The sequence below is a fragment of the Ranitomeya variabilis genome, chromosome 4, assembly GCF_051348905.1.
Source record: "Ranitomeya variabilis isolate aRanVar5 chromosome 4, aRanVar5.hap1, whole genome shotgun sequence".
NCBI classification, from domain to species: Eukaryota; Metazoa; Chordata; class Amphibia; order Anura; family Dendrobatidae; genus Ranitomeya; species Ranitomeya variabilis.
In genome coordinates, this window is record NC_135235.1 from 610,609,288 (window position 1) to 610,632,293 (window position 23,006).

The window sequence follows — 23,006 nt, forward strand, 5'->3', positions numbered from 1 at the left end:
TCTTAAAGTGCGTTATCACCCAAGACTACCTTTTTTTTTTTTCCGGATGGTCCATGGAATATCTTTAAAAATATTGACCAAAGTGAGGGGTTTCTGTATCTGATTACCCAATTTTCTAGCCCAATAGTGGGGTATAAGGGGAATAAGGGGTGGAGAGGCAGATACTCACAAGGTCTGAAGATGGGCAGATTCCACGGATTGATGTCAGACTCTCTATCTACTATGACCATTCATGGTCCACTCATTGACCGATTTATTGGGTCATTGTTTATCCCAAGACAACACGTCACTATGAATATCTAAAAATTTCCAAACATACCTATACCAAATAGTAATTTTTGTAAATAGAGACAGGTAAAAGTCCCATAATTACTTGACTAAATGCTAATTAGTTACTGAATTAATGCCTTTACATTTTCTCTCCTATGTTGAAGGACTTGGTAGACGTTCTAAAAGTCTTAACCATGTCAGCACCCATCGAGTCTCTGTATAATAAACCTTCTCTATTAAAGCTGTGGGTAAAGCTTTTCCATGGCTGATGAATTATAAACCATGTAGTATAATGGCGGTGATAATTAGCTGCATATTGCAGGCCGGCCCCTTTTGTGTGTCTGTCATGGGACCCATCATAAGTGTGTTGTCAGTTAGAAGACAGATGGGCACATGTGCTGGGCTGCGATATTGCACAGGAAGCCATACTTAAATAGGGCAATGTTCTCCCAAGTAGCTTTTAGTATCGATTGTTTTTTTGCCATCATGGATAAGGTAATGCACGGAAATGCAACCACATCAACCGTCTGGTGTATAGAAGATGGTTCTCTAAACACACTCGCGTGGGCATCTTTATGGGGAGCATTGGCAATAATTGGCAACTTGCGTGGTCCATGGGGAGTTGCAACACCTCTTCTTACACCTGTTTGTTTGATAGGATCATTGCATTAATGGCTCGGCTTTATCGTAGATGAAAAGGGATAATTTATTTTATTAATATAAGAGGCAAAAAAGTTCTGACCTCTAGAATTAAAGATTTGGAGTTTCGTATAACAAGGGCAGATGGTCATAGAAATATTTATATATCTAAATATATTTAATGGTAGTAGCAAATAATTATTATTATTATTATTATTATTATTATTATTATTATTATTTTGATAATATTCCATTAAAATTGATTTTTTGCAAACAATTTATGGTACCTTCCAAAAATGCAATTTTACTAAAAATATATTTGTCTAGTTTGCAGAGGGAGAGGGGGGAAAGATTTGAGACATGCCCTGCAAATAAGTTGAATAATGCTTATTTCTAAGTTTTTGACCTAATGAATTTAATTTTCTTTTAAATAAACCCATCTACATGAAATAGCTGTTTTTTAACTGAAATCTTTATTTTATGGACGTTTTAAATGTTTCCCTTTCAGTGAATCTATTTTTTTTTTGCTCATTTATTTTTTAGCTAGTGAAGATGATTTGGTAGTCTCTGATCTTCAAGTTTTTGCCACCATCGCTGCTGCATGGTCTCTAGCCGAGGCTGATAGCCTAGAAGGTGCTAAACCAACATGTCACCATACCTGCTGTCCGAAACAAACACCTCGTGTCCGCCTATCACGCCGGACGTATAGCTGGATACCTAAAACAAAGCCAGTGAGTGACATAGACCCATTTTTATACTGATGAAAATTGATTTTAAGTCCCACCCCTTTCTTGATGTTAGTACACCCTGTTCCCAGGAAACAATCACAAATTGATCCTCATGGGCAGGGTTTATGTACACACCACCCCTTTTAGTGATTCAGCTCATGGGATTGTATCCGCAAAATCAAGATTTTTGGCAAGTGTGTTTTTGTATTTTGACCATTGTTTCTTATTTGTCCTTAGGTCTGTCCACTGAAGGCTGCCATTGACCACCTGGACACTGAGGAGGTTGACATGCGGATCAAATTGGCAGAAATTCAGAGGCGCTATAAAGAGAAGCAAAGGGAGTTTGTGAAATTGCAGAGGAGACATGACCATGAGTAAGTAAATGTTTCTAGAGATCTGCTAAACCTGATGATTCAGATGGTTTGAAACAATCTTGGTGGAGGTTTTTGGGATCGCACTGACAGGACCCTTTTTTAAATTGGACTCTTCTCTCCATTTACAGTAAAGATGAGAGTTCTCGAAGTCCAGTCCGACGGGGTCCAGGGAGGCCAAGAAAACGCCCACACTGTCGAGCTCCCTCATCACACCGGCTTTACGAGAATAAGAAGACCAAGTGAGTTATCAGGAGATTTCTTTATGCCCTCTTAAATTCGTTGCTTGAAAATAGCCACCATGATGATGTGCAGTCCCTGAGGACTAAAATGTCAATGTTCTATGGATGGATCTGTCTACACTTCTTTCTGCCCCTTCTATTTATCTTAAGGCAGTGGTCTAGTCTAAACCTGCCTCTTGGTCCTTCACTTCCAAGCACAGGTCCTGTGTACACTCATTAAGACCAAGAGGAATGTGTTCCAGTCGGCTCAATTCTACAATGCAAATATTGCTTTTATTCATTAACCTGCACTTGACACTCATGGCAGATCGGCTGTTTCACTGTTTGGTTTGAGTACAGGTTTTTTACTAAAACAATAGAGTAATAAGAAATTACATTTTTAGCTAAGTCTTCAGATTTGAATTTCAAGGGTGACTTTTCATGCGATTTTCTAAAACTCAGCCCCAATCTACGTCATTGCTCTTTCGGACATGTCTATCCCATATAAGAAAACACGGTTAAACCCTATAAAGATTATTAATCATCTTTCTTTGTCAAATTTTTAGTGATTTATTTATTTTTTTTTATAAAGGAAAGATGTCCGGTCCCGCATGTCCTCTAACCCAGCATCATTCACCTATGTTTGGTTAAACTCCCTGCCTAACCAGCCCTGTATAACATTTGTCGGTAAAAATTAGGTTTAAAAAGCATTTATATTGTCCCCGTTTCCTATGCTAATTAGGGTTTCAACTAATCGATGGGGCGTTAGTTTCCCCAGACTAGTAAGCCATCTTTCCATGTTATCACGCCCCTGAAGGCATGAGAACATAATTTGTGCGAGCTGACACCATCGCCAGCTTCTTCAGATCTCACACACCGCACATTTCGGCCGCGTCACTGTGCCTTTGTAGCCGGGTGTATACTTCCTGGCTTCAGATGCTCCGTGCGCATGATCGGAAGTTCAGAAGCGTCACTGCCCCTCTGTAGCCGGGTGTATGCTTCCCGACTTCAGAGGCACAGGGCGCATGACTAGAAGTGCAGAAGCCATCTCCTGAAGTTCCTGTAATGCGCACTATGCCTCTAAAGTAGGGAAGCATACATCCAGAAACTAATGCCCCATCAATTAGTCAAAGCCCTAATTAGCATAGGAAACGGGGACAATATAAATGCTTTTTTAAACCTAATTTTTACGAAAAAATGTCATACAGGGATGGTTAGGCATGGAATTTACTCATCCCACCAAGGACAAGATCTGCAAGGAGTTTGTATGTTCTCCCTGTGTTTGCGTGGGTTTCCTCCGGGTTCTCCAGTTTCCTCCCACATCCCTAAGACATGCTGATAGGGATTCTAGATTGTGATCCCCAATGGCGACACTGAGTAAAATAAATAAATACATAAGAGAATGCTGCTGGGTTGGAAGGCATGGGGGACCTGACGGGTTCCCTTTAACTTTACCTTTTTTATTAGAATTTAAAATCCCCCAAATCAGGACATTTATATTATGGGAATGCCCATAAAATGTCCTCTTTGGAGCTAATTTGCAAAACTTCTAGCCTTTGAGGATTGTCCAATCAAACTCTGGACATCTAGCAGGTGTTTCTTTAAACAAAAGATGTAACTTGAGAGAAAAATGTATTTTTTGAACCCATTGTAAATGTCGCTGTTCTCCTGAATCCAGCATTGTATTTCTTTTGCTCCTGCTCCTCCTCGTTCCTAATATATAGCCCTCTCTTTCCTACATGTACATCTAGTCTGTTTATCCAACTGGGTGTGATTCTAAACTCTTCTCTGTGGGAGTTGTCTTGGAGGCCTTGCCCGCTTGGCTAAAAAGACTAGATTTGTACACCGGGAAGAGGAGGCTATAACTCAGGAATGTAGAGGCACAGGAAAAAAGAAAAACAACGCCGGATTCAGGAGAACAGCAACATTTACACAAAATAAAAATAAAATTACATATGACGAGTAACAGGATCTCTTTAATGGGCTTCACACAAAATGAGCACGATTATATGGTGGTCATTGTGCTGAATGATTACTCCATCCATAACTGGTCTACCATTCACCTGGCTTAGAAAATGCATAAGGAGACAGATTTGTGATTCAGGACTACCACCAATCCAGCTACACTGGTGGCCATCGTGGTAGTCACGATTGATTGAACTGAGAAAAAGCAGAATGAACTCTTTTTACTAAATTTATTTATTTATGATTTTCAGGAACACCTCATTAGGAGATATTACTTCCTCCTATAAGACAATAGGTGTGACTTGAAGGTTTTGGATCCTAATGCCCCCATCTACCGTGAGCCTTGTTGTGACTGCTTTCTCTGCACCCTGTATAAGACAAAAAATCCACTTAGTGAAATTAAAACTTGGAATAAAACCATCTGAATTTTTTGAAACCTATTTTTTTTTTGCAATTTCTACAAACTAAACAATCGGACTTTTCCTCGTTTTCACTCAAGTCCCTTCCCACCTCTTGATGATCTCCCAGTAGATACGTCTTGTCAAGGGGAGGGGTAGGTTTTCCCACAAAAGTGGCACACAACACAACACAGCATAGCAACCCCTGTCTGTGCCATGTAACCGCCTCTGGTCATATTACGGTGCCGCTCACTGGTTCCAGCGCTCTGCTATTACCCATTAACCGCCTGGTGCAGCTATTCTCGCACTCGCGGGCCCTGTATAATTGTCCTTCTCTGCTACAAATTGCCTCTCCCGGCAGGGCCATTTGCATAAATCCTCCAAGCTAGTCCAAACACGATTGGAGAGTGTGTGCAATGCATCAAGCTCTATGATTTGGTAATAATAGTTAAATCTCTACTAAATGACTCCCTCAATTAAGACACAGGGAAAAAAAAAATAAATGTCAGAGTTTTATGTCAGAAAACATTAGCAAACGTTGCATGCTTGGAGGAAAGGGAGAGAGTTTACAAAAAGATGGCGTGTTTTGCTTGGCTGTGCCACTAGGGCAAGGGGCAGCTTATGCCTCCTGACCATAGCGAGGGGGCTAGCAGGTTTTTAACTGAGCTGCTATTAAGGGACTTGCAAGTGTCTGGATTAATGCTGGCTGCCCGACTTCCCCCGGTTTTCTGCTTTTCCCTCCTCCCTATCGCACAAGCAGCTGTTTTACAGACTGTGGGCACAAGAGGCGGCTGAGTCATTAGTATTTAAAAAAAAAAATAATAATCTGGGTAGCGGCATCTTGCTTACCTCTGCCCTTTTTAAAGTGGCACCTCTGTGTATTCATTAAGACTGACAAATGTGATAGTCGCCCATTGTCAAGTGACTATTCGGCATCAGTGGACACTGGTGAAGGTGGGACTCTCTCTTGTCTCGAAGGAGAAGAAGTGGTGGCTTAGTGTGGGGGCGTTTCAGAATAAATCCTTATAGTCCAGTAGGGTAAGGTTGTGTATGACTGGTGGTCCAGTGAGAATAGAATACTTGATTTCAAGTGCTTTATACCAATACTGCAACCAAACAAATTGTTGAAGGTTGAAGGTTACATGAGTACACCACCTCCAACCTCTTTGGCAATTGGCTCCTAATTCTATTTCCTTTAAGAAAGTGTCAATTTCCCTTACTTTAGGTAGTTCTTCCTGCAAGATCCAAGTTCCTGGGAAGGGAAATAACAACTAATCTGGGCGCCACCAACTGGCATCCAAAATGGTTGTCGCCTGAGTAGTACCGCTTTATCCAAGTTTGGAGAACTTCTTTTAAGTTTGTGGTATTTTCGAACAAAGCTGCTCCCTCCAATATGTGTGTATATGCACACCGTCACCCTCGAATGCACAAACATGCACTCACTCATGTCAAATTCACATACACACACATGAAGATACACCATACATATAGATGAACACATGCTTACCCACAAATGTATACTCTCAATCACACGTATACACTCACTCACGCACCTATCCGTATACAAATGCACGCACAGTCTTATACACACGCACCCACACATGTATACAAACACACACAGTCTCATACACATATATACAATAATAATAAAATAATCTTTATATAGGCCAACATATTCCGCAGTGCTTTACAATTCAGAGGTTCATGCACAACAGTCATAAGTAAAATAGTTAAAGATAATACAATAATTAAAGCGAAAATATTGATGACACTGCTCGTAAGAGCTTACAATCTACAAAAACACATGTATATATGCGTCCACACACTCATACATACTCACAAATGTATACATATGCATACACACTTACACATGTATACATATGAACTCATACTCAAAATTGTATATATTCACATACATGCACTCTCACACATGTATACATATGCTCACTCTCATACATACACTACACACTTATTGCAATGATTTGATTTCTGTTTATATCATTAGATGCTGTTGACAAAATAGTCCCACCTAAACTGATTCCTTCTACACAGGGCCCTTATCTGTTGGGCCCCTGTGTGGCTGCACAGGTTGCACCGATGATATGTCTTTTTCTGCATTTTTGTCCCAGGACATCCCCAAACTTATTGGTATTGTTTTTAGAAGAAAAAAAATCTAAAATGTCCTGGTGAATCTGACAACTATGAAGCCATGATTCATACCAGTAAGCTGTACTTGCTACTGTTCATGACTGTGGCCTACAGTGGGGGTTACGTGAAGACGCCCAACCTGATAAAACCTCACTATGCCCTAACAGACTCTTTCTATCCAGGTTCATCTGGAAGTTTTCAGCATTACTCATGAAAGATGAGGGTTGTGAAAGGCCTTGCTTAAAAATGTTTCTTCGCGGGCACTTATGTTGTGGTTTATGTAAGAACAGTACATCTTCCCCCAGTTGTTGATGGTGGTACTCTATTCACGCACTCATTCCATACAGGTCCTACATGATAAAGCGGTAGCAATCTCCGGTCTGCATGGACGCAGGCTATACATCCCAGGTCCGGGAGCGAAGATAGTTGCCTAGCAACCCCCGCTTCCTCCCCTAAGCTCTACCCTGCTGTTTGCTGAATTTGGACTCAGTGTGATATGTAGAAGATTGAAAATAAGGTGATGGCATTGCAAAAACCTTTCATACGAACCTAACCCATAAAGCTTCTGTTTGGCAGCCATCTTTGAAAAGAGGGGCCCCTTTCTCCATTTTCGGGCTCAGCCTTAAATTACATGTATTTATAAATGCACAAGGATACATTCTCAAGCCTGCTGTGCATTATTTATGTGTCCGTCACTTATTAATGTCTCACCAGTAATGTATGCGCTACTTTACGAAGGTTGTGTGAGTGCCTGCGATGACACAACTCGCAAAGTGCCCCTTACGTCACGTCTAAATATTTCATGAGCTCTCAAGCCCTTGGTGTGGATTTGGGTGCTTTAAGGGTTAAATAGTTCCAGCTGAGATTCCAGAGCGGATTTAAGAGGCTTTGATGGATCTGCCTGCGGGAGATGCTTTTACTACAGATTTAAAAAGCTGGCTAAAATCCGCTCTGTATGAACCGCACTCGGGAAAGAAGTCCCCCATGGTCAGGCTGACCTCCAATCTACCTTTTTGTATCCCCCAACAAATGAGTCCTACTCTTTATACTTGTCCATTCTGTCCATGTTCCCTGTCAATTTGTAATAGTCGCTTAAGGTACTATACGTGCTTATGAAAAACTATGGTTATGAGTTTTGTTCATATATTTGTATTTTAAGGGTCTGATCAAATGAGCTGATCACTTCCATTGTCAAGGGCAGACGTAGGATTCCTAATGGTGGTGTTAGTCAACATTCCTTCTTGAAAAGAGTTAGTCTGCATGTTTATTTCCAAGAAGCATTGCTTGGCCTTAAAGTCTCCCTACATCAGCTGGATGTCTCCTCAAGGAGAAATGGTATGTCTCCTAGGGCTTGGTGGCCCATGATCAAGATGAGAAAGATCATGAGTTTACCCATGGTGGTCCTCAAGAAGTTTGAACATTGGGGTAACAACCAAGCAGGTGGAAGCGAGGAGTACGATAAGCTCACACTAAGCGTTGGCAGTTGTAACCCATGCTGTGTCCTTTCTGGTCTAGAGGGATGAAATTATTTGTCTTTGAGAGGACTTGTGATGGCATTCTTGTGCACTTTTTTTTGTGTTACACGCTAGAAATTTTTTTCACTTGCGTGAAGGAAATCAAGATCTTGAGTGGTGCATAATAGAAATATCAGAGAGTCAAACGAAGGAGTATCAATAAGTGGTTGGAAAAATTGTGCAACCACTCTGAGGGTCAGATAATCGTTTAAACAATGAATGATGCGATCGGAACTCTCAACTGGCAAACGATGTCAGACAAGTATTTATACATGAGGAGAACTGTGAAATGTCGTAACATCGAACATCGTTCACCGTGTTCACCTGGATAATCCCACTAGTGATGCTATTTATTATAAATGCATGAATTCATAAAACATTGGACACAAGTTTTCACTGAAACAAAAAATGTAATTGAATGAGCGACGCAAAATATTTTTTGAAAGTTGATCAATAATTACTGCCCTAACTAAGGTCACCAATGACCTATTATCCGCCAAGAGCAAGCGACACTACTCTATCCTCCTCCTCCTGGACCTGTCCTCTGCCTTTGACACTGTGGACCATTCCCTGTTGCTGCGGACCCTCTCATCCCTTGGCATCACAGACTTGGCCCTATCCTGGATTTCGTCATACCTAACTGACCGGACATTCGGCGTCTCCCACTCACACACCACCTCCTCACCTCGCCACCTATCTGTCGGAGTCCCGCAAGGCTCAGTTCTAGGGCCCCTGCTCTTCTCCATTTTCACTGTTGGCCTGGGACAGCTCATAGAATCTCACGGTTTTCAGTATCATCTCTATGCTGACGACACACAGATCTACATCTCTGGACCAGATATCACCACCCTACTAACCAGAATCCCTCAATGTCTATCCGCTATCTCATCCTCCTTCTCCGCTAGATTTCTAAAACTTAACATGGGCAAAACAGAATTCATCGTCTTTTCCCCCATCTCACGCGTCCCCCCTTCCCCAACGAACCTATCCAGTACAGTAAATGGCTGCCCACTCTCCCCAGTCCCAGAAGCTCGCTGTCTCGGGGTAATCCTTGATACTTATCTCTCCTTCAAACCGCATATCCAAGCCCTTTCCACTTCCTGCTGCCTTCAACTCAAAAATATTTCACGGATCCGTACATTCCTAAACCAAGAATCTGCGAAAACCCTAGTCCATGCCCTCATCATCTCCTGCCTCGACTACTGTAACCTCCTGCTCTGTGGCCTCCCCTCTAACACTCTCACACCCCTCCAATCTATTCTAAACTCAGCTGCCTGACTAATCCACCTGTTCTCCCACTATTCCCCAGCCTCTCCCGTCTGTCAATCCCTTCACTGGCTCCCCATTACCCAGAGACTCCAGTACAAAAGCCTAACCATGACATACAAAGCCATCCACAACCTGTCTCCTCCATACATCTGTGACCTCGTCTCCCGCTACCTTCCTGCATGCAACCTCCAATCCTCACAAGATCTCTTTGTCTACTACCCTCTTATCTCCTCCTCCCACAATCGCATACAAGATTTCTCTCGCGCATCACCCCTACTCTGGAACTCTCTACCGCAACATATCAGATTCTCACCTACCATCGAAACCTTCAAAAAGAATCTGAATACCTACCTCTTCCGGCAAGCCTGCAACCTGCAGTAACCACCGATCGACCAAACCACTGCATGACCAGCTCTATCCTCACCTACTGTATCCTCACCCATCCCTTGTAAATTGTGAGCCCTCGTGGGCAGGGTCCTCTCTCCTCCTGTACCAGTTGTGACTTGTATTGTTCAAGATTATTGTACTTGTTTTTATTATGTATACCCCTCCTCACATGTAAAGCACCATGGAATAAATAGCGCTATAATAATAAATAATAATAATTATTATTTTTGCTTACCTAAACGATTTCATGCAATATGACAGGACATTTTTGGACACCTCGCTCAGTTGCTCAACCCATTAACTTTACACAATTATCCTGAATGATAGTTATTGTAATAATCTGACAGATTATCGGCAGGTGTAGATGCAACTTCAGAGATGTTTCTCCACTGGAATCAATTCCAACATACATGAGCTCCAGCACTCCTAGTGGACACACTATAAAGCCTCCAAAACTCTTTCTGCCTCTATTTTATGTAATCAGCATATGGAGCAGCTTAGATCTTCGATGTGGTGACTACTGGTGCTTTTGATCTGTCTAACCTACAACACACTTACAATATTCAGAGCCAGCAATGTTTCATAGGAGGTGACAATCGCGTCCACTGTAGTGTGTTTACAGTAGGGTCTGGATAGCATGAATTGGTTGGAATAATTTAGACGTGGATGTGTGCTGAGTGCTTTGCAATGGGGAATTCCCCGTCTCCCTCCCCGTTTGCAGTTACATGGAATTTGGCACATGGAGGTGAGGTTAACAGCGGGCAGGGAGAACCTCACTCTTCCTGGCTGCAGACACATCTCTCTTTGCTGTGCTGAAGTGTGTTGGGAAGTGACAAGTTTCAGATAGGCCATTCATTTAATCCCTATTGTGCACGGAAGGAAAAGCAGTCTACGAGCACGTACCCGTTTATGCATACGTCAGTCTTGAGGACGTTCCTGGCATACATTACATATGTTCTTGCAAAAATGCTAAGGTAGACAGAGGAGCACCATATATATATATATATATATATATACCCACGATGGAACAGATGATGGCTTCCTTGACTTCTTTAGATAATTTCTGGCCTTCCGCATTATAGAGGCCTTTCAAGTTGGCTTGGTTGATTTGAAAGAAATCTCATCAGTTGGCTGAATTGTTTTTGACATTTCTTGGCATCGATAGAAACCTTACTGTAGATTGTGCGGTAGATGAATTCTAAGTTCAGATTTTTCTTTTTTCTTTTTCCAGGCCTTTGAGCAGAAGTTTAAGTCTCCTATGTGCAGAGCTTCGAAACGATGGGGAGCCCAAGAAAAAGAAAAATAAAATATCAGAGGAGAGTTACAGTGATCAAGACCACTCACAGAAGACCGTAAGTTCTAAATAAAAGATCAAAATTGGCACAAAAAAAGGACCTTCGACCTTCATAGGTTAGCATTCTTACATAATGTTCTCTTTTGTAGGCCAAGATGCATTGCAAAAATGTGTGCCCTCAAAACAAGCTGGCATCCAAACTGGCACGGAAGGTCTCTCAAATGAAGAGCAAAGCCTTAGCATCTGGTACAAGCCCTTTTCACCGTAAGGAAGTTCTTCCAACTAGTAAAATTCAGAAGAAAATGCCTCCACACAAAGGGTCATGTTTAAAGGTCAAAGAAGGAGGTGAAAGGAAAGGTCAGGAGAGACAGAGGCCAGAGGGAGCTGGGGCAGCAGGTGAGGAGAGTTATGTTAAACCCTCCATACAGAGTAGCCAACTGGGGTTGTCAATCGAGATTTTTTTTTATTTAGACGTGGTGTACAGCCAGGTGTTAGGTAGTAATGGGTCCTTAGAACTTTATTTTTTTAGTTCTTTACCATTTTTGCTGAGTTGACTTCTTTAGACCTTTTTTGGTGAGCCCTTTAAAACTTTTTGGTTTTTATTTCTTTATTTTAAGGAGCTTCAGTAGATCTATTGAAATGGTCTATAGAAATGTTTGTGTTTTTACTACAGATCAGGACAACGATGAAGACTCTGACAGTGATGACGGAGAACAGGATCTCCCTGGGCTGTCCAACCATGATGCAAGCTTGTCCCTTAATGCTCCTGGTAATTCCTCCCTGGTGGGTCCTTCTGCTTCTGCGGTTGTAAAAATGGAAGCCAATCAAAAAGCAAAAAAGAAAATTGAAAGACAGGGGCTACTAGGTAAGGAACTTGGAACCATAGCTAATGTTTGACATGGTATCTAAACTCCCCCTTTAGCCCTTCATTCTTAATTATATACTGTCTATTTGCTATATGGTAACTCTTCTCTATTTCTAGGTTCATGCTGTATTACCAGCCCTGAGAGCGAAGTCAAGATCCGCAAACGTTCTGCCAAGCTGGAATCTCGAAGCCACCCTAATAAGCCTCTTAAGAAAAAGTCTTTAAGTCACGAGGGGAAACCAGAGGAAAATGTGCGGCGTAGAATACAGTCTGACTCTCAGGCTCTGACTCCTAGCAAGACTCTGTTTTGTTCTACTAGCCAGGGACTCAAAAAAGACAAAAAGATCAAAAACATCCAAGTAGGTTTGCCTAGAATTATCCTGTATAATATAGCCACATCTTTAAAAAAAATGTACGCTCTTGTTCAATCTATTTGCTTTTTATATTCCTACAGAGAAAAAATGGGATATTGAGTCTCTCCCTGACCTCTCGATCCCCCAAGAACCTCATGAAAGAAGAGATGAAGATGGGAAGAATGAAGTCTAAACAGGTATGAGACTTTTTTTTGCTTTTTTTCGTGTAGGAAGAGCTCTACACCTTGGTATTAAGTCCTAATAGAAGAGAATAATGATGGGTGTCCATCAGTCAGTCAGTTGGTACTTAACCTATAAATAAGACACTATGCTTGTGTCTTAAGGGTATTTTTTGAGAGTCATATGATTTGTTCCACCATCGGGATCCAATTCTATCTTGATATCAAAGTCATCAACCCTGGTTTTGACAAGTTAATCCTTCCTTCAACTACAGGAAAGAGGTCGGGCAGTCAGTCGACTCTTGCAAAGTTTTGCAGTAGAAGATGACTTCCAGTTTGATGATAACAGCAGTTTTTCAGAAGGGGAAGAAGAAACCAGCTCTACAGCCAAGAACAAAGGTGAGATGATCAATTGCAAGTCCTATGTTATGGTCCATTTCCATTTTATTCATAATCATTCCTATGCAAGGAATGGGAGTGTTGATTTTGTGGTGTAATTGTCTTGTTCCAGCTCACATCTGCTCACTCGCTAAGACGGATTTGAGAGAAGGGTTACAGGTTCTAATACCCAAGGAGGACAACTTACTGTATGCAGCCAGTATTCGCAGTCTACAGCCCCCTGACATGTAGGTGACCACAACCTCAATATTGGTCCTTGTCTTGTTGTACATCAGTCACTAATAATGGCTTTAACATAGTATACCAAAGCTTTTGAGAATCCTTCATCATTATACTATTATTTTTTGTATTTATTTCTTACAGATACAGTGTTGTGATAGAGGGAGAGAGAGGAAATCGGCCTCGCATCTACTCCCAAGAGCAACTTCTACAGGAAGCTGTAAGTTCCTAGTGTGTGTCTACTGTGACAGGAAATTCTAGAACTTCCTCTATACAGAATGTAGAGTAGGTCAAAGGGAAATGGTTAAATGTGTGTATATATTAACACATACTAAATATTTAGCAAAAAAGTATAATACAAACATTTTATTAAATAAAAAGAAAGTAATCATAATGTGTGTGTTTGTGTGTTTTTACGTAATATTTAGTCATGATGGCTTCTATCTTGTCAATTCTAATAAATTCTGTATCTTTGCAGGTTGTGGATGTGAAGCCTCAGTCTACACGTTCCCTTCCTCATGGGACTCGTGTCTGTGCCTACTGGAGTCAAAAGTCACGCTGCCTGTACCCAGGAAATGTGGTGAGAGGTACGAAGCTGCCCGATTTTAATTATATTATTGTTCCAGTTTCCATTTATAAATGAAGAATCTGCATAATGAAATTGAAAACCATTGTGTTGACAGAAAAAAATAAAAGTGTGTGTATATGTATGTGTGTGTGTGTGTGTGTATATATATATATATATATGTGTACGCGTTTACATGCATACGTACATAAAATGCACGTGTGTGTATGTGTGTGTATATATAAAATACATATGTATATCATACACACACTCTCACACACACACACACACACATACACTCTCTCACACACACACAGTTTCTATACATATACACACACAGAGTGCTTCTGTATTCTCTTATTTGTTTGTGTGTATGCATACAGATGTGTGTGTGTGTATATATATATATATATATATATATATATATATATATATATATATATATATATATATATATATATATATACCAACTAATCCCACATAATTATATGCAAGAAGACGAAGAGATCCCAACTATTAAAACCAATGTTTATTGATCAATATTAAAAATAACATGATAAAAAAGCAGAGAATACCGTGGGGGACACCACCATACAAGGATATCTGTAAATATACACTCAATATGATATATTGCAAATACTAGGAAGTAACTCTACTGCATAACAGATAAATGTGAAGCCAATTCCAAACGGTAATGTCCACAAAAGGGCGGTTATAACATCACATAGTCAAATAATATGGCCAGCATATAAAGCCCGAACAATGCATTACTAACCTATAAACATGTAATCATAACCAGCACGGTGGCCTCTATTTACACAGGAAAAAACGCTGATAAAGGTATCTAAGACCAGAAACAGCCACCTAAAATGGACCAGTGTGGAGGCAAAATATCGTACAACGCAGTAGGAGAGTATATTACCTTGTGCTTATGGTGTCCCCTCACCCCGACGCGCGTTTCGCCTCCTGCTTCTTCTGGGGGCTTTTTTACTTTTTTATTATGTTATTTTTAATATTGATCAATAAACATTGGTTTTAATAGTTGAGATCTCTTCGTCTTCTTGCATATAATTATGTGGGAATAGTTGGTATGTTGTTGTGAAGTGCCCTGGGATCAGAAAAGACATATGTTGAAATATATATATATATATATATATATATATATATATATATATATATATATATATATATATATATATATATATATATATATAATCTTTTGTGTGTGTATATTTGCAATCTATGGTGATCAATTTCGTTGACTCACCCGTATATCTAATTTTGAGCCACATTGTATAAAATATTTGTAATATATATATATATATATATATATATATATATATATATATATATATATATATATATATATATATATATATATATATATATATATATATATATAGTATGCATATATATATTTTTTTTGTAAATTAAAAAAGAGAAAAAATTCCTAACTAATTTGGTTCATATATTTAAATAAGTTCCGTAATCCTATTTTGCTGTTCCATGTCATTATTTCCCCTGAAGCCCCTAACATGATGCTTTCTTTAATCAGCCATTATTTGCAGGCCACTTATTTATAACACCTGGGCCTTTTCTTTCTGTACAGGCAGGGGTGTAAAATTTATGGTGGTACAACAGACAATAATACGAGCAGTAAATTTATCTGCAAAAAAAAAAAATTTCTTCCCAAATAAGAAATGATGCATCATGGACAAGATGCCGTCCTGTATTCTAGCACATTCATCATCTTCAGATGTTGCAGTTGCCTTCTCGCTGTACAATCTCAAGCACCCATTCCCGCTCAATATAGTAATTGACACTTGCTGTCAGAGGGGACGTTGCTTAGCAACCTGCGCCACTGGCCGCCCAGTCACATGATCCTTATAGAATTTTGAATTGATTTCTCGATTTTACTGAGAAACAACGAGCACCTATATTTTATAGACTTGCTGCAACACGGTTTCATGTTATCAGTCATTTTGGTTTTGTTTTTTTTCTTCAATTTTCACAATGAGCTGTAAAAAAAAAAAAAAAACGCAAATATGTTCTGCAAATTTGACACTTTCCCGTTTTTTTTTTTATTTTAAGCCAAGTTTTTTAATGTCTCTACGTTTTTTTAATTTTAATTTTTCAAAAATTTTGAAAGCTATAATAAATTCATATCTAAGAGTAAAAGTATTCTCTCTGTAATTGTGCCAAATTCATGGATGAGGGTAATGGCAATAACTGGAATGATAAACCCCCAGCTGTTTAATGCATGATATGAGTATTCAGTAAGGAACTATGCTGCCATATTAACACATAAGGGGGCAGGCAAATTGTACAGGTGACGTCTAATACCCTTTTAACTTCACAGTAGGGGAGTCATAATACCTCGAAGTTCATAATTTCAGGCATTCGGAATTCCTGGGTTTTATGGGTTCTCTTACATTCCATTTCAGAACACTTTGACAATCGGTCATGAGCCAAAAGTAGCATCATTACTACTATATTGTTCATGTGACCTCATGTTATTACCACTATAGAGAGTAATATTTGCTCCAAAAACTATGCACTGGTCAAATGGTTAAAAAATCTTGGGTCTAATTGGAATCATTATTTTATTCCTCTAGGTTCATCAAGTGATGAAGGGGAGTCAGACTCAGTGACTGTTGCGTTTGATGATGGTGATCGTGGACGGATCACCCTGAACAACATTCGCTTACTGCCTCCTGATTTTACCATCCAGTGTGAGTGCACAAACAGAACAGGTATACAGTATAGATGAGCTAATAATTCGCAGTTCCTTGGTCCAATGGCTAAATCAGTTCTCTGTGAAACCTGGACAGGAGCTATGAAAATCTCTTCCTTCGTTTAGTCACCACCGGCTCTTCTCATGGTTAGCCTGTCTGGTGTGACCTTATTATTGTGGCGTAATGCATACACAATGTCTCGCCATTCCAGCGAATGCTGGCAGGTAGAAGGTCTCCAAGGATCCTATCCACTGGCCATGAAATACTAGCCTGACCACTTGACCACCAGGGTCCTGCAAATTTATTTGCTCATTTCCTCCCAAAGGCCACTTCTTGAAGATGACCCCTCTTTTTACCAAGACTAAACATTGTCATAAATTTTCAGTACTTTTATATATTACTAGATGGTGACCCGATTCTAACGCATCGTGTATTCTAGAATATGTATGACAGAACTTGTTCAGTAAACGTAGCATATAACCGCCCACGTAGCATATAGCACAGCCACGTAGCATATAACACAGCCCACATAGCATATAGCACAGCCACGTAGCATATAACACAGCCCACATAGCATATAGCACAGCCACGTAGTATATAACACAGCCACATAGCATATAGCAGTCACGTAGCATATAACAGCCCACATAGTATATAGCACAGCCACGTAGCATATAACACAGCTCACGTAGTATATAACACAGCCACGTAGTATATACCACAGCCACATAGCATATAGCACAGCCACGTAGTATATACCACAGCCACATAGCATATAGCACAGCCACGTAGCATATAACAGCCCATGTAGTATATAGCACAGCCACCTAGTATATAGCACAGCCACGTAGCATATAGCACAGCCACGTAGCATATAACACAGCCACATAGTATATAGCAAAGCCATTTGGCATAAAACACAGCCCATGTAGCATATAGCACAGCCATGTAGTATCTAACACAGCCCACATAGCATATAACACAGCCCACGTAGTATATAGTAGTCCACGTAGTATATAGCACTGTCCACATAGTATATAGTACAGGCCACGTAGTATATAGCACAATCCACATAGTATATAGTACAGTCCACGTAGTATGTAACACCCACGTAGTATATAGTACAGTCCACGTAGTATATAGCACAGGCACAGCCCACGTAGTGTATAGCACAGCCACGTAGTATATAGCAGCCACGTAGTATATAGCACAGTCCACATAGTATATAGCACAGTCCACGTAGTATATAGCACAATCCACGTAGTATATAGTACAGTCCACGTAGTATATAACTCAGCCCACGTAGTATATAGTACAGTCCACGTAGTATATAGCATAGCCATGTAGTATATAGCACAGGCACAGCCCACGTAGTGTATAGCACAGCCACATAGTATATAGCAGCCACGTAGTATATAGCACAGTCATGTAGTATACAGCTCAGCCCACATAGTATATAGCAGTGTGGGCACCATATCCCTGTTAAAACAAATAATTAAAATAAAAAATAGCTATATACTCACCTTCCGGTGGCCCCCGGATCCAACCCAGGAGTTAGCGATGCTCTAGCCAGGTCCGTTCCCAGTGATGCTTTGTGGCAATAACCCGTGATGACGTAGCGGTCTCGCGTGATCCTACGTCATCTGGGGTCATTTCGCAAAGCATTACTGGGAACGGAGCTGCCGAGAGCATAGCGAGGATGGGGAAGGCTTTGGGGGCCGTCAGAAGGTGAGAATAGCACGATTTTTTTATTTTTTTTATTATTTTTAACATTATATCTTTTTACTATTGATGCTGCATAGGCAGCATCAATAGTAAAGCCTGTCGCTGATTGGTCGCGGCCGGCCGGGCGCGACAAATCAGCAACGCGGGATTTACGTTAGTCTGTCTGTTTGTATGTAACTGAAATCCCGCGTCACTGATTGGTCGTGCCAGCCGGCCGCAACCAATCAGTGATATTGACGTGGGATTTAAACACCGCTTCGCTGATTGGTGGCGCCTGGCCGGGCACAACCAATCAGCAAAGCGTGGTTCAAATCCCGCGCCAATATCGCTGATTGGTCGCGGCTGACTGGCGCGACCAATTAGCGACGCGGGATTTCCGTTACAGACAAACAGACGGAAATGGACCTTAGACGAATATATATATATATATATATATATATATATATATATATATATATATATATATATATATATATATATATATATATATATATATATATACCCATATATATATATATATATATATATATATATATATATATATACCCATATATATATATATATATATATATATATACCCATATATATATATATATATATATATATATATATATATACACCCATATATATATATATATATATATACCCATATATAGATACCCATATATAGATACCCACTAGCCACTGTCATAAACAAGACTACCCCTGTAAATGATCACTACAATCTTGGGTCTGCAGATGTCATGGATGATAAAGGGATTGACAATGGCCTTCTGATAAAGCATAGATCTTCCCTTTGCAGGTACAGAACCGTCTCCTGCTTTGTTGTTGTCCGCAGAGAGTCGAAGAACAAAGCGCTTTGCCAGTAATACCACCTCGACTTCTGAAGCCTCTCAAAACCAATCCTCAGACAACCGAGAATCAGCAGAGGCATCAAGAAATAATGGAAAGAAGGTGATCAGCAAGGAGAAAACAGGTGAGTAGAAAAGAAAATGGGAAAAGCAGTGACACCAAGGAGAACCTTGAGAAAGATTTCTGTTAGACCTTTTGTTCGGTGTGGTTTTGGTGGCTCAAGTCAGTGGCACAGTATGGGTGTGCCTGTGGCAAAGGAAGGTTTTTACATCTCCTACTTTATACACGGTTATTTTTTTTTTTTTACTTATATTTTTTTGTAAGCAGCCATCTTATTGCCCTAGCCCACAAATCCTTAACCTTATCCCTAACCCTAGTTAGTCAGAAATAGAGGGTAAAAATGTAATATTTATTTTAATGCTGTTTTGTTGTTGGTGGAAGGGGAGGTGGGACAATTTTTTTTCCAGAAATATATATATATATATATATATATATATATATATATATATATATATATATATATATATATATATATATATATATATATATATTTTATTACATTTTTTTTACAGCTCTCCCAGCAGGTCTGCCTCTTCTGTCACAAAATTACAGTGCACGCGATTCAATATGGTCTTCATTTATGAGCTCAGCTTTTGTTATCTTGGTTGCTGCTTATGCAGAGAATAGCAGCCTATGACAAACTCAACTCAATTGCTGCGCTCTGCGTAGGAACCTACAGCAGTGACTAGTACAGGAAAGCAACCACTGCCTGCTTTACTCTTGCAGCTTGCTGGGATCTGGGCAGGCACTCTCAGCGCCCGTGTGCTGCTTCAAAGAAGTGACGGTGCTGGTGCCCCTTCAGTGTAGCAAATATTCTCCAGTGCAGATCCTTCTGGATAGTTTGACAGTGAGGGGTAGGGAGACAACATTTTTCAAGGCCATCATCCACCCCCATCATGCGCCAATGTGTCCAGTTGAGCTAAGTCGCCTTCTTTAATTTTGCCAAGTTGCCTTTTGGCCAGTGATTGGACTAGGCTATGGAAAGTCTATGTTTTCTAAATTGTGGAGGAAAATCTTATAACATTCTAGAATATGCATTTGCGACAAAGACAGTTTTCTGGAAATTCCATTGCATCATCAATGATAACTGATGAGAAAACTTTCTCAAAGGAACATCTTTTTTATCTGACATTTTTAGACCCCACATGACCTAAGTGCGAAATGTTTGTTAACATTGAAAATCACAGGTATGACTAAAATAATGTGGTGACGCTTTTGGAGCTAACTTCTTTCACACTTTGATTTTACAGATAAAATGGATGTGTTCAATTCAGGAGCAAAGACTCCATTACCTTCTGCCACCACCAACTTTTTAAGTCGCTCGACGAGCGTGGACCTGATGAGCTGGCCTTCTCAAGGAAAGCGCAAAGCCAGCAGCAAGACTAACACTGGGCTGCATGACCCTTTTCAATCACAGGGTAATGGCAAGAAACAGAAGTGCAGAGAGCAGCCTCATGTGTTTGGTAACGGGTTCGGAGCGGATTCCTTCAGCAGTTTGGCTAACTCATACAGTCCTTTCGGGAGTAGTGCCAACACTGGGATTACAGCTGGGCAGAAGCCTATACGGATAAAAAAAGGAGAGAGGCTAGAGGAGGAGGACAAGGGAAAAGGTGGTAAAAGAAAGGCAGGTAATGAGTTTTTGGTGAAACTAGATCATGAGGGTGTAATGTCCCCCAAAACTAAAAACGGCAAAGCTCTCCTACTCTACGATAAAGACTTTGGGCTTCATGTTCGACAGGGCTACAGTTCTGCATCAGGACTGACCAAGGACAAGAAAAGGAAGCCACCTCTTCATGACCAACTATCCATGGGCTTGGCTCTTGGAAAGTACACTGGGCAAACAGAGTATGGGGTGAACTGTGACAGTGACTGTTCATTCTCTGACCAGGATGAGGAAGAGAACCAGGGGGGTTTGCAGGCAAGAGTTCCATCGAGATTTCTTGCAGGACTATCCGTTTCTTCCTCTTCCTCTGGGTCCTCTTCATCTTCTAGCTCTGGCTCCATGTCCAGCTCCAGCATTTGCTCTACAGACAATGAGGATTCATCGGAGAGTTCAGATGAAGCCGACTCTACAATGCTCCTGCAGCCCTGCCTCACCCACCCCGTGCCTACCTTGCTGGCACAGCACACAGAAGATGGTGGGCAAGGCTCCCAGGGCTGCTTTGTCTCAGGACAAAAAGCCAAACAGAGGAGGAAAGGGACCCCTTCAAACTTCCCTAAAACCAAAGAGCCCCTACCTAGACAGCAACGCCTGCCCTCTGTAGAAAACCGGCCAAAGATTTCTGCCTTTCTGCCTGCACGCCAACTATGGAAATGGTCTGGAGAGCCTACGCAGGTAAGACTTATTTTGAAATTAGTTTTTGTGGCCCTTTATTAGCAAGTACTCCTTCAGATAGGTATATCCTTGCGAATTGGTGACACATCTGCTAATCCGTTAAGAGCATGACCCTTGGCCAGCTCCAAGCATCCCAAGAGCATGACTAGTGGCCAGCTCCAAGTGCCCCAAGAGCATGACCCGTGGTCAGCTCCAAGCATCCCAAGAGCATGACCCATGGCCAGCTCCAAGGGTCTCAAGAAGTAGACCCATGGCCAGTTTCAAGCGTCCCCAGAGTTAGACCTGTAGCCAGCTCCAAGCGTCCCAAGAGCTAGACTCTTAGCTAGCTCCAAGCGTCCCAAGAGCTAGACCCGTGGTCGGGTCCAAGTGTCCCAAGAGCTAGACCCATGGCCAGCTCTAAGCGTCCCAAGAGCTAGACCCATTGTCGGTTCCAAGCATCCCAAGAACAAGACCCGTGGTCGGCTCCAAGCGTCCCAAGAGCTAGACCCGTGGTCGGCTCCAAGCGTCCCAAGAACTAAACCCGTGGTCGGCTCCAAGCGTCCAAAGAGCTAGACCCGTGGTCAGCTCCAAGTGTCCCAAGAGCTAGACCCGTGGTCGGCTCCAAGCATCCCAAGAGCTAGACCCGTGGCCAGCTCCAAGCATCCCAAGAGCCAGAGCCGTGGCCAGCTCCAAGCAACCTGAGAGCCAGATCTTTGGCCGTCTCCCAAGCGTCCAGAGAGCCAGATCCATGGCCGTCTCCCAAGCATCACGAGAGCCCGATCCGTGGCTGTCTCCAAGCATTCCAAGAGCCAGACCTGTGGCTGGCTCCAAGCTTCTCCAAGAGCGAAGACCATCTGAGGTTCATGTATCACCACTGTAGATTCTAGGCTTTAACCAGCACTGACTTCAGTATTGAAAACTGTGCTGGACAAAAATATCGACTTGGAATCTTGACATCTCGTGTCTTCTGATGTGACCGCTAAAATATTATTTTTTCCTATCTCTAGAGGCGAGGAATGAAAGGGAAAGCCAGAAAACTGTTCTACAAATCCATAGTGCGGGGAAAGGAGACTCTGCACGTTGGGGAATGCGCAGTTTTCCTGTCAGCTGGACGTCCAAATCTGCCCTATATAGGACGTATTGAAAGCATGTGGGAGTCATGGGGTGGCAATATGGTGGTTAAAGTCAAGTGGTTTTACCATCCCGAAGAGACTAAACTGGGCAAAAGGCACAGCGATGGAAAGGTGAGACACTAAAGCGTGACCTACAGAGGCTGGTTGATTGGTTAACATGGTCCTAAGTTTTAATTTTGGCCTAAAAATGTTGATCTTATGAAGAAGGACTTGTCCATAGATACTAAAAGGCCACATAGATGCCTCTGAACAATAATGGAAAAGGCACTCTTTAAGAGCAGCTCCCAATCTGATCAACCTGAAGCATCCATTTATTACATGGATGGTCATTAATTTGAATGGTCACTATATAATGCTACATTTCGCTAGAATTCCTTCAGTAAAATCGCATTGCTGGGTGTTC

At 41.2% G+C, this 23,006-nt stretch overlaps 1 protein-coding gene across 6 annotated transcripts in view; it reads left to right on the forward strand.

Moving 5' to 3' along the window:
• The window catches only part of BAHCC1 (BAH domain and coiled-coil containing 1), a 129,580-nt gene that overhangs the window by 99,727 nt on the left and 6,847 nt on the right, over window positions 1-23,006 (forward strand). For 3 of the 6 annotated variants that reach the window (XM_077253370.1, XM_077253369.1, XM_077253371.1), the window contains 16 exons: window positions 1,453-1,640; window positions 1,875-2,011; window positions 2,140-2,250; window positions 11,142-11,262; window positions 11,354-11,600; window positions 11,878-12,069; window positions 12,187-12,428; window positions 12,524-12,619; window positions 12,877-13,000; window positions 13,113-13,227; window positions 13,364-13,439; window positions 13,698-13,806; window positions 16,400-16,537; window positions 19,047-19,220; window positions 20,407-21,491; window positions 22,478-22,714. In XM_077253370.1, coding sequence (XP_077109485.1) covers window positions 1,453-1,640; window positions 1,875-2,011; window positions 2,140-2,250; window positions 11,142-11,262; window positions 11,354-11,600; window positions 11,878-12,069; window positions 12,187-12,428; window positions 12,524-12,619; window positions 12,877-13,000; window positions 13,113-13,227; window positions 13,364-13,439; window positions 13,698-13,806; window positions 16,400-16,537; window positions 19,047-19,220; window positions 20,407-21,491; window positions 22,478-22,714 — 3,392 coding nt within the window. The remainder of the gene's footprint in view (window positions 1-1,452; window positions 1,641-1,874; window positions 2,012-2,139; window positions 2,251-11,141; window positions 11,263-11,353; window positions 11,601-11,877; window positions 12,070-12,186; window positions 12,429-12,523; window positions 12,620-12,876; window positions 13,001-13,112; window positions 13,228-13,363; window positions 13,440-13,697; window positions 13,807-16,399; window positions 16,538-19,046; window positions 19,221-20,406; window positions 21,492-22,477; window positions 22,715-23,006) is intronic. The other 3 variants (XM_077253372.1, XM_077253373.1, XM_077253374.1) reach the window with 3 other exon arrangements.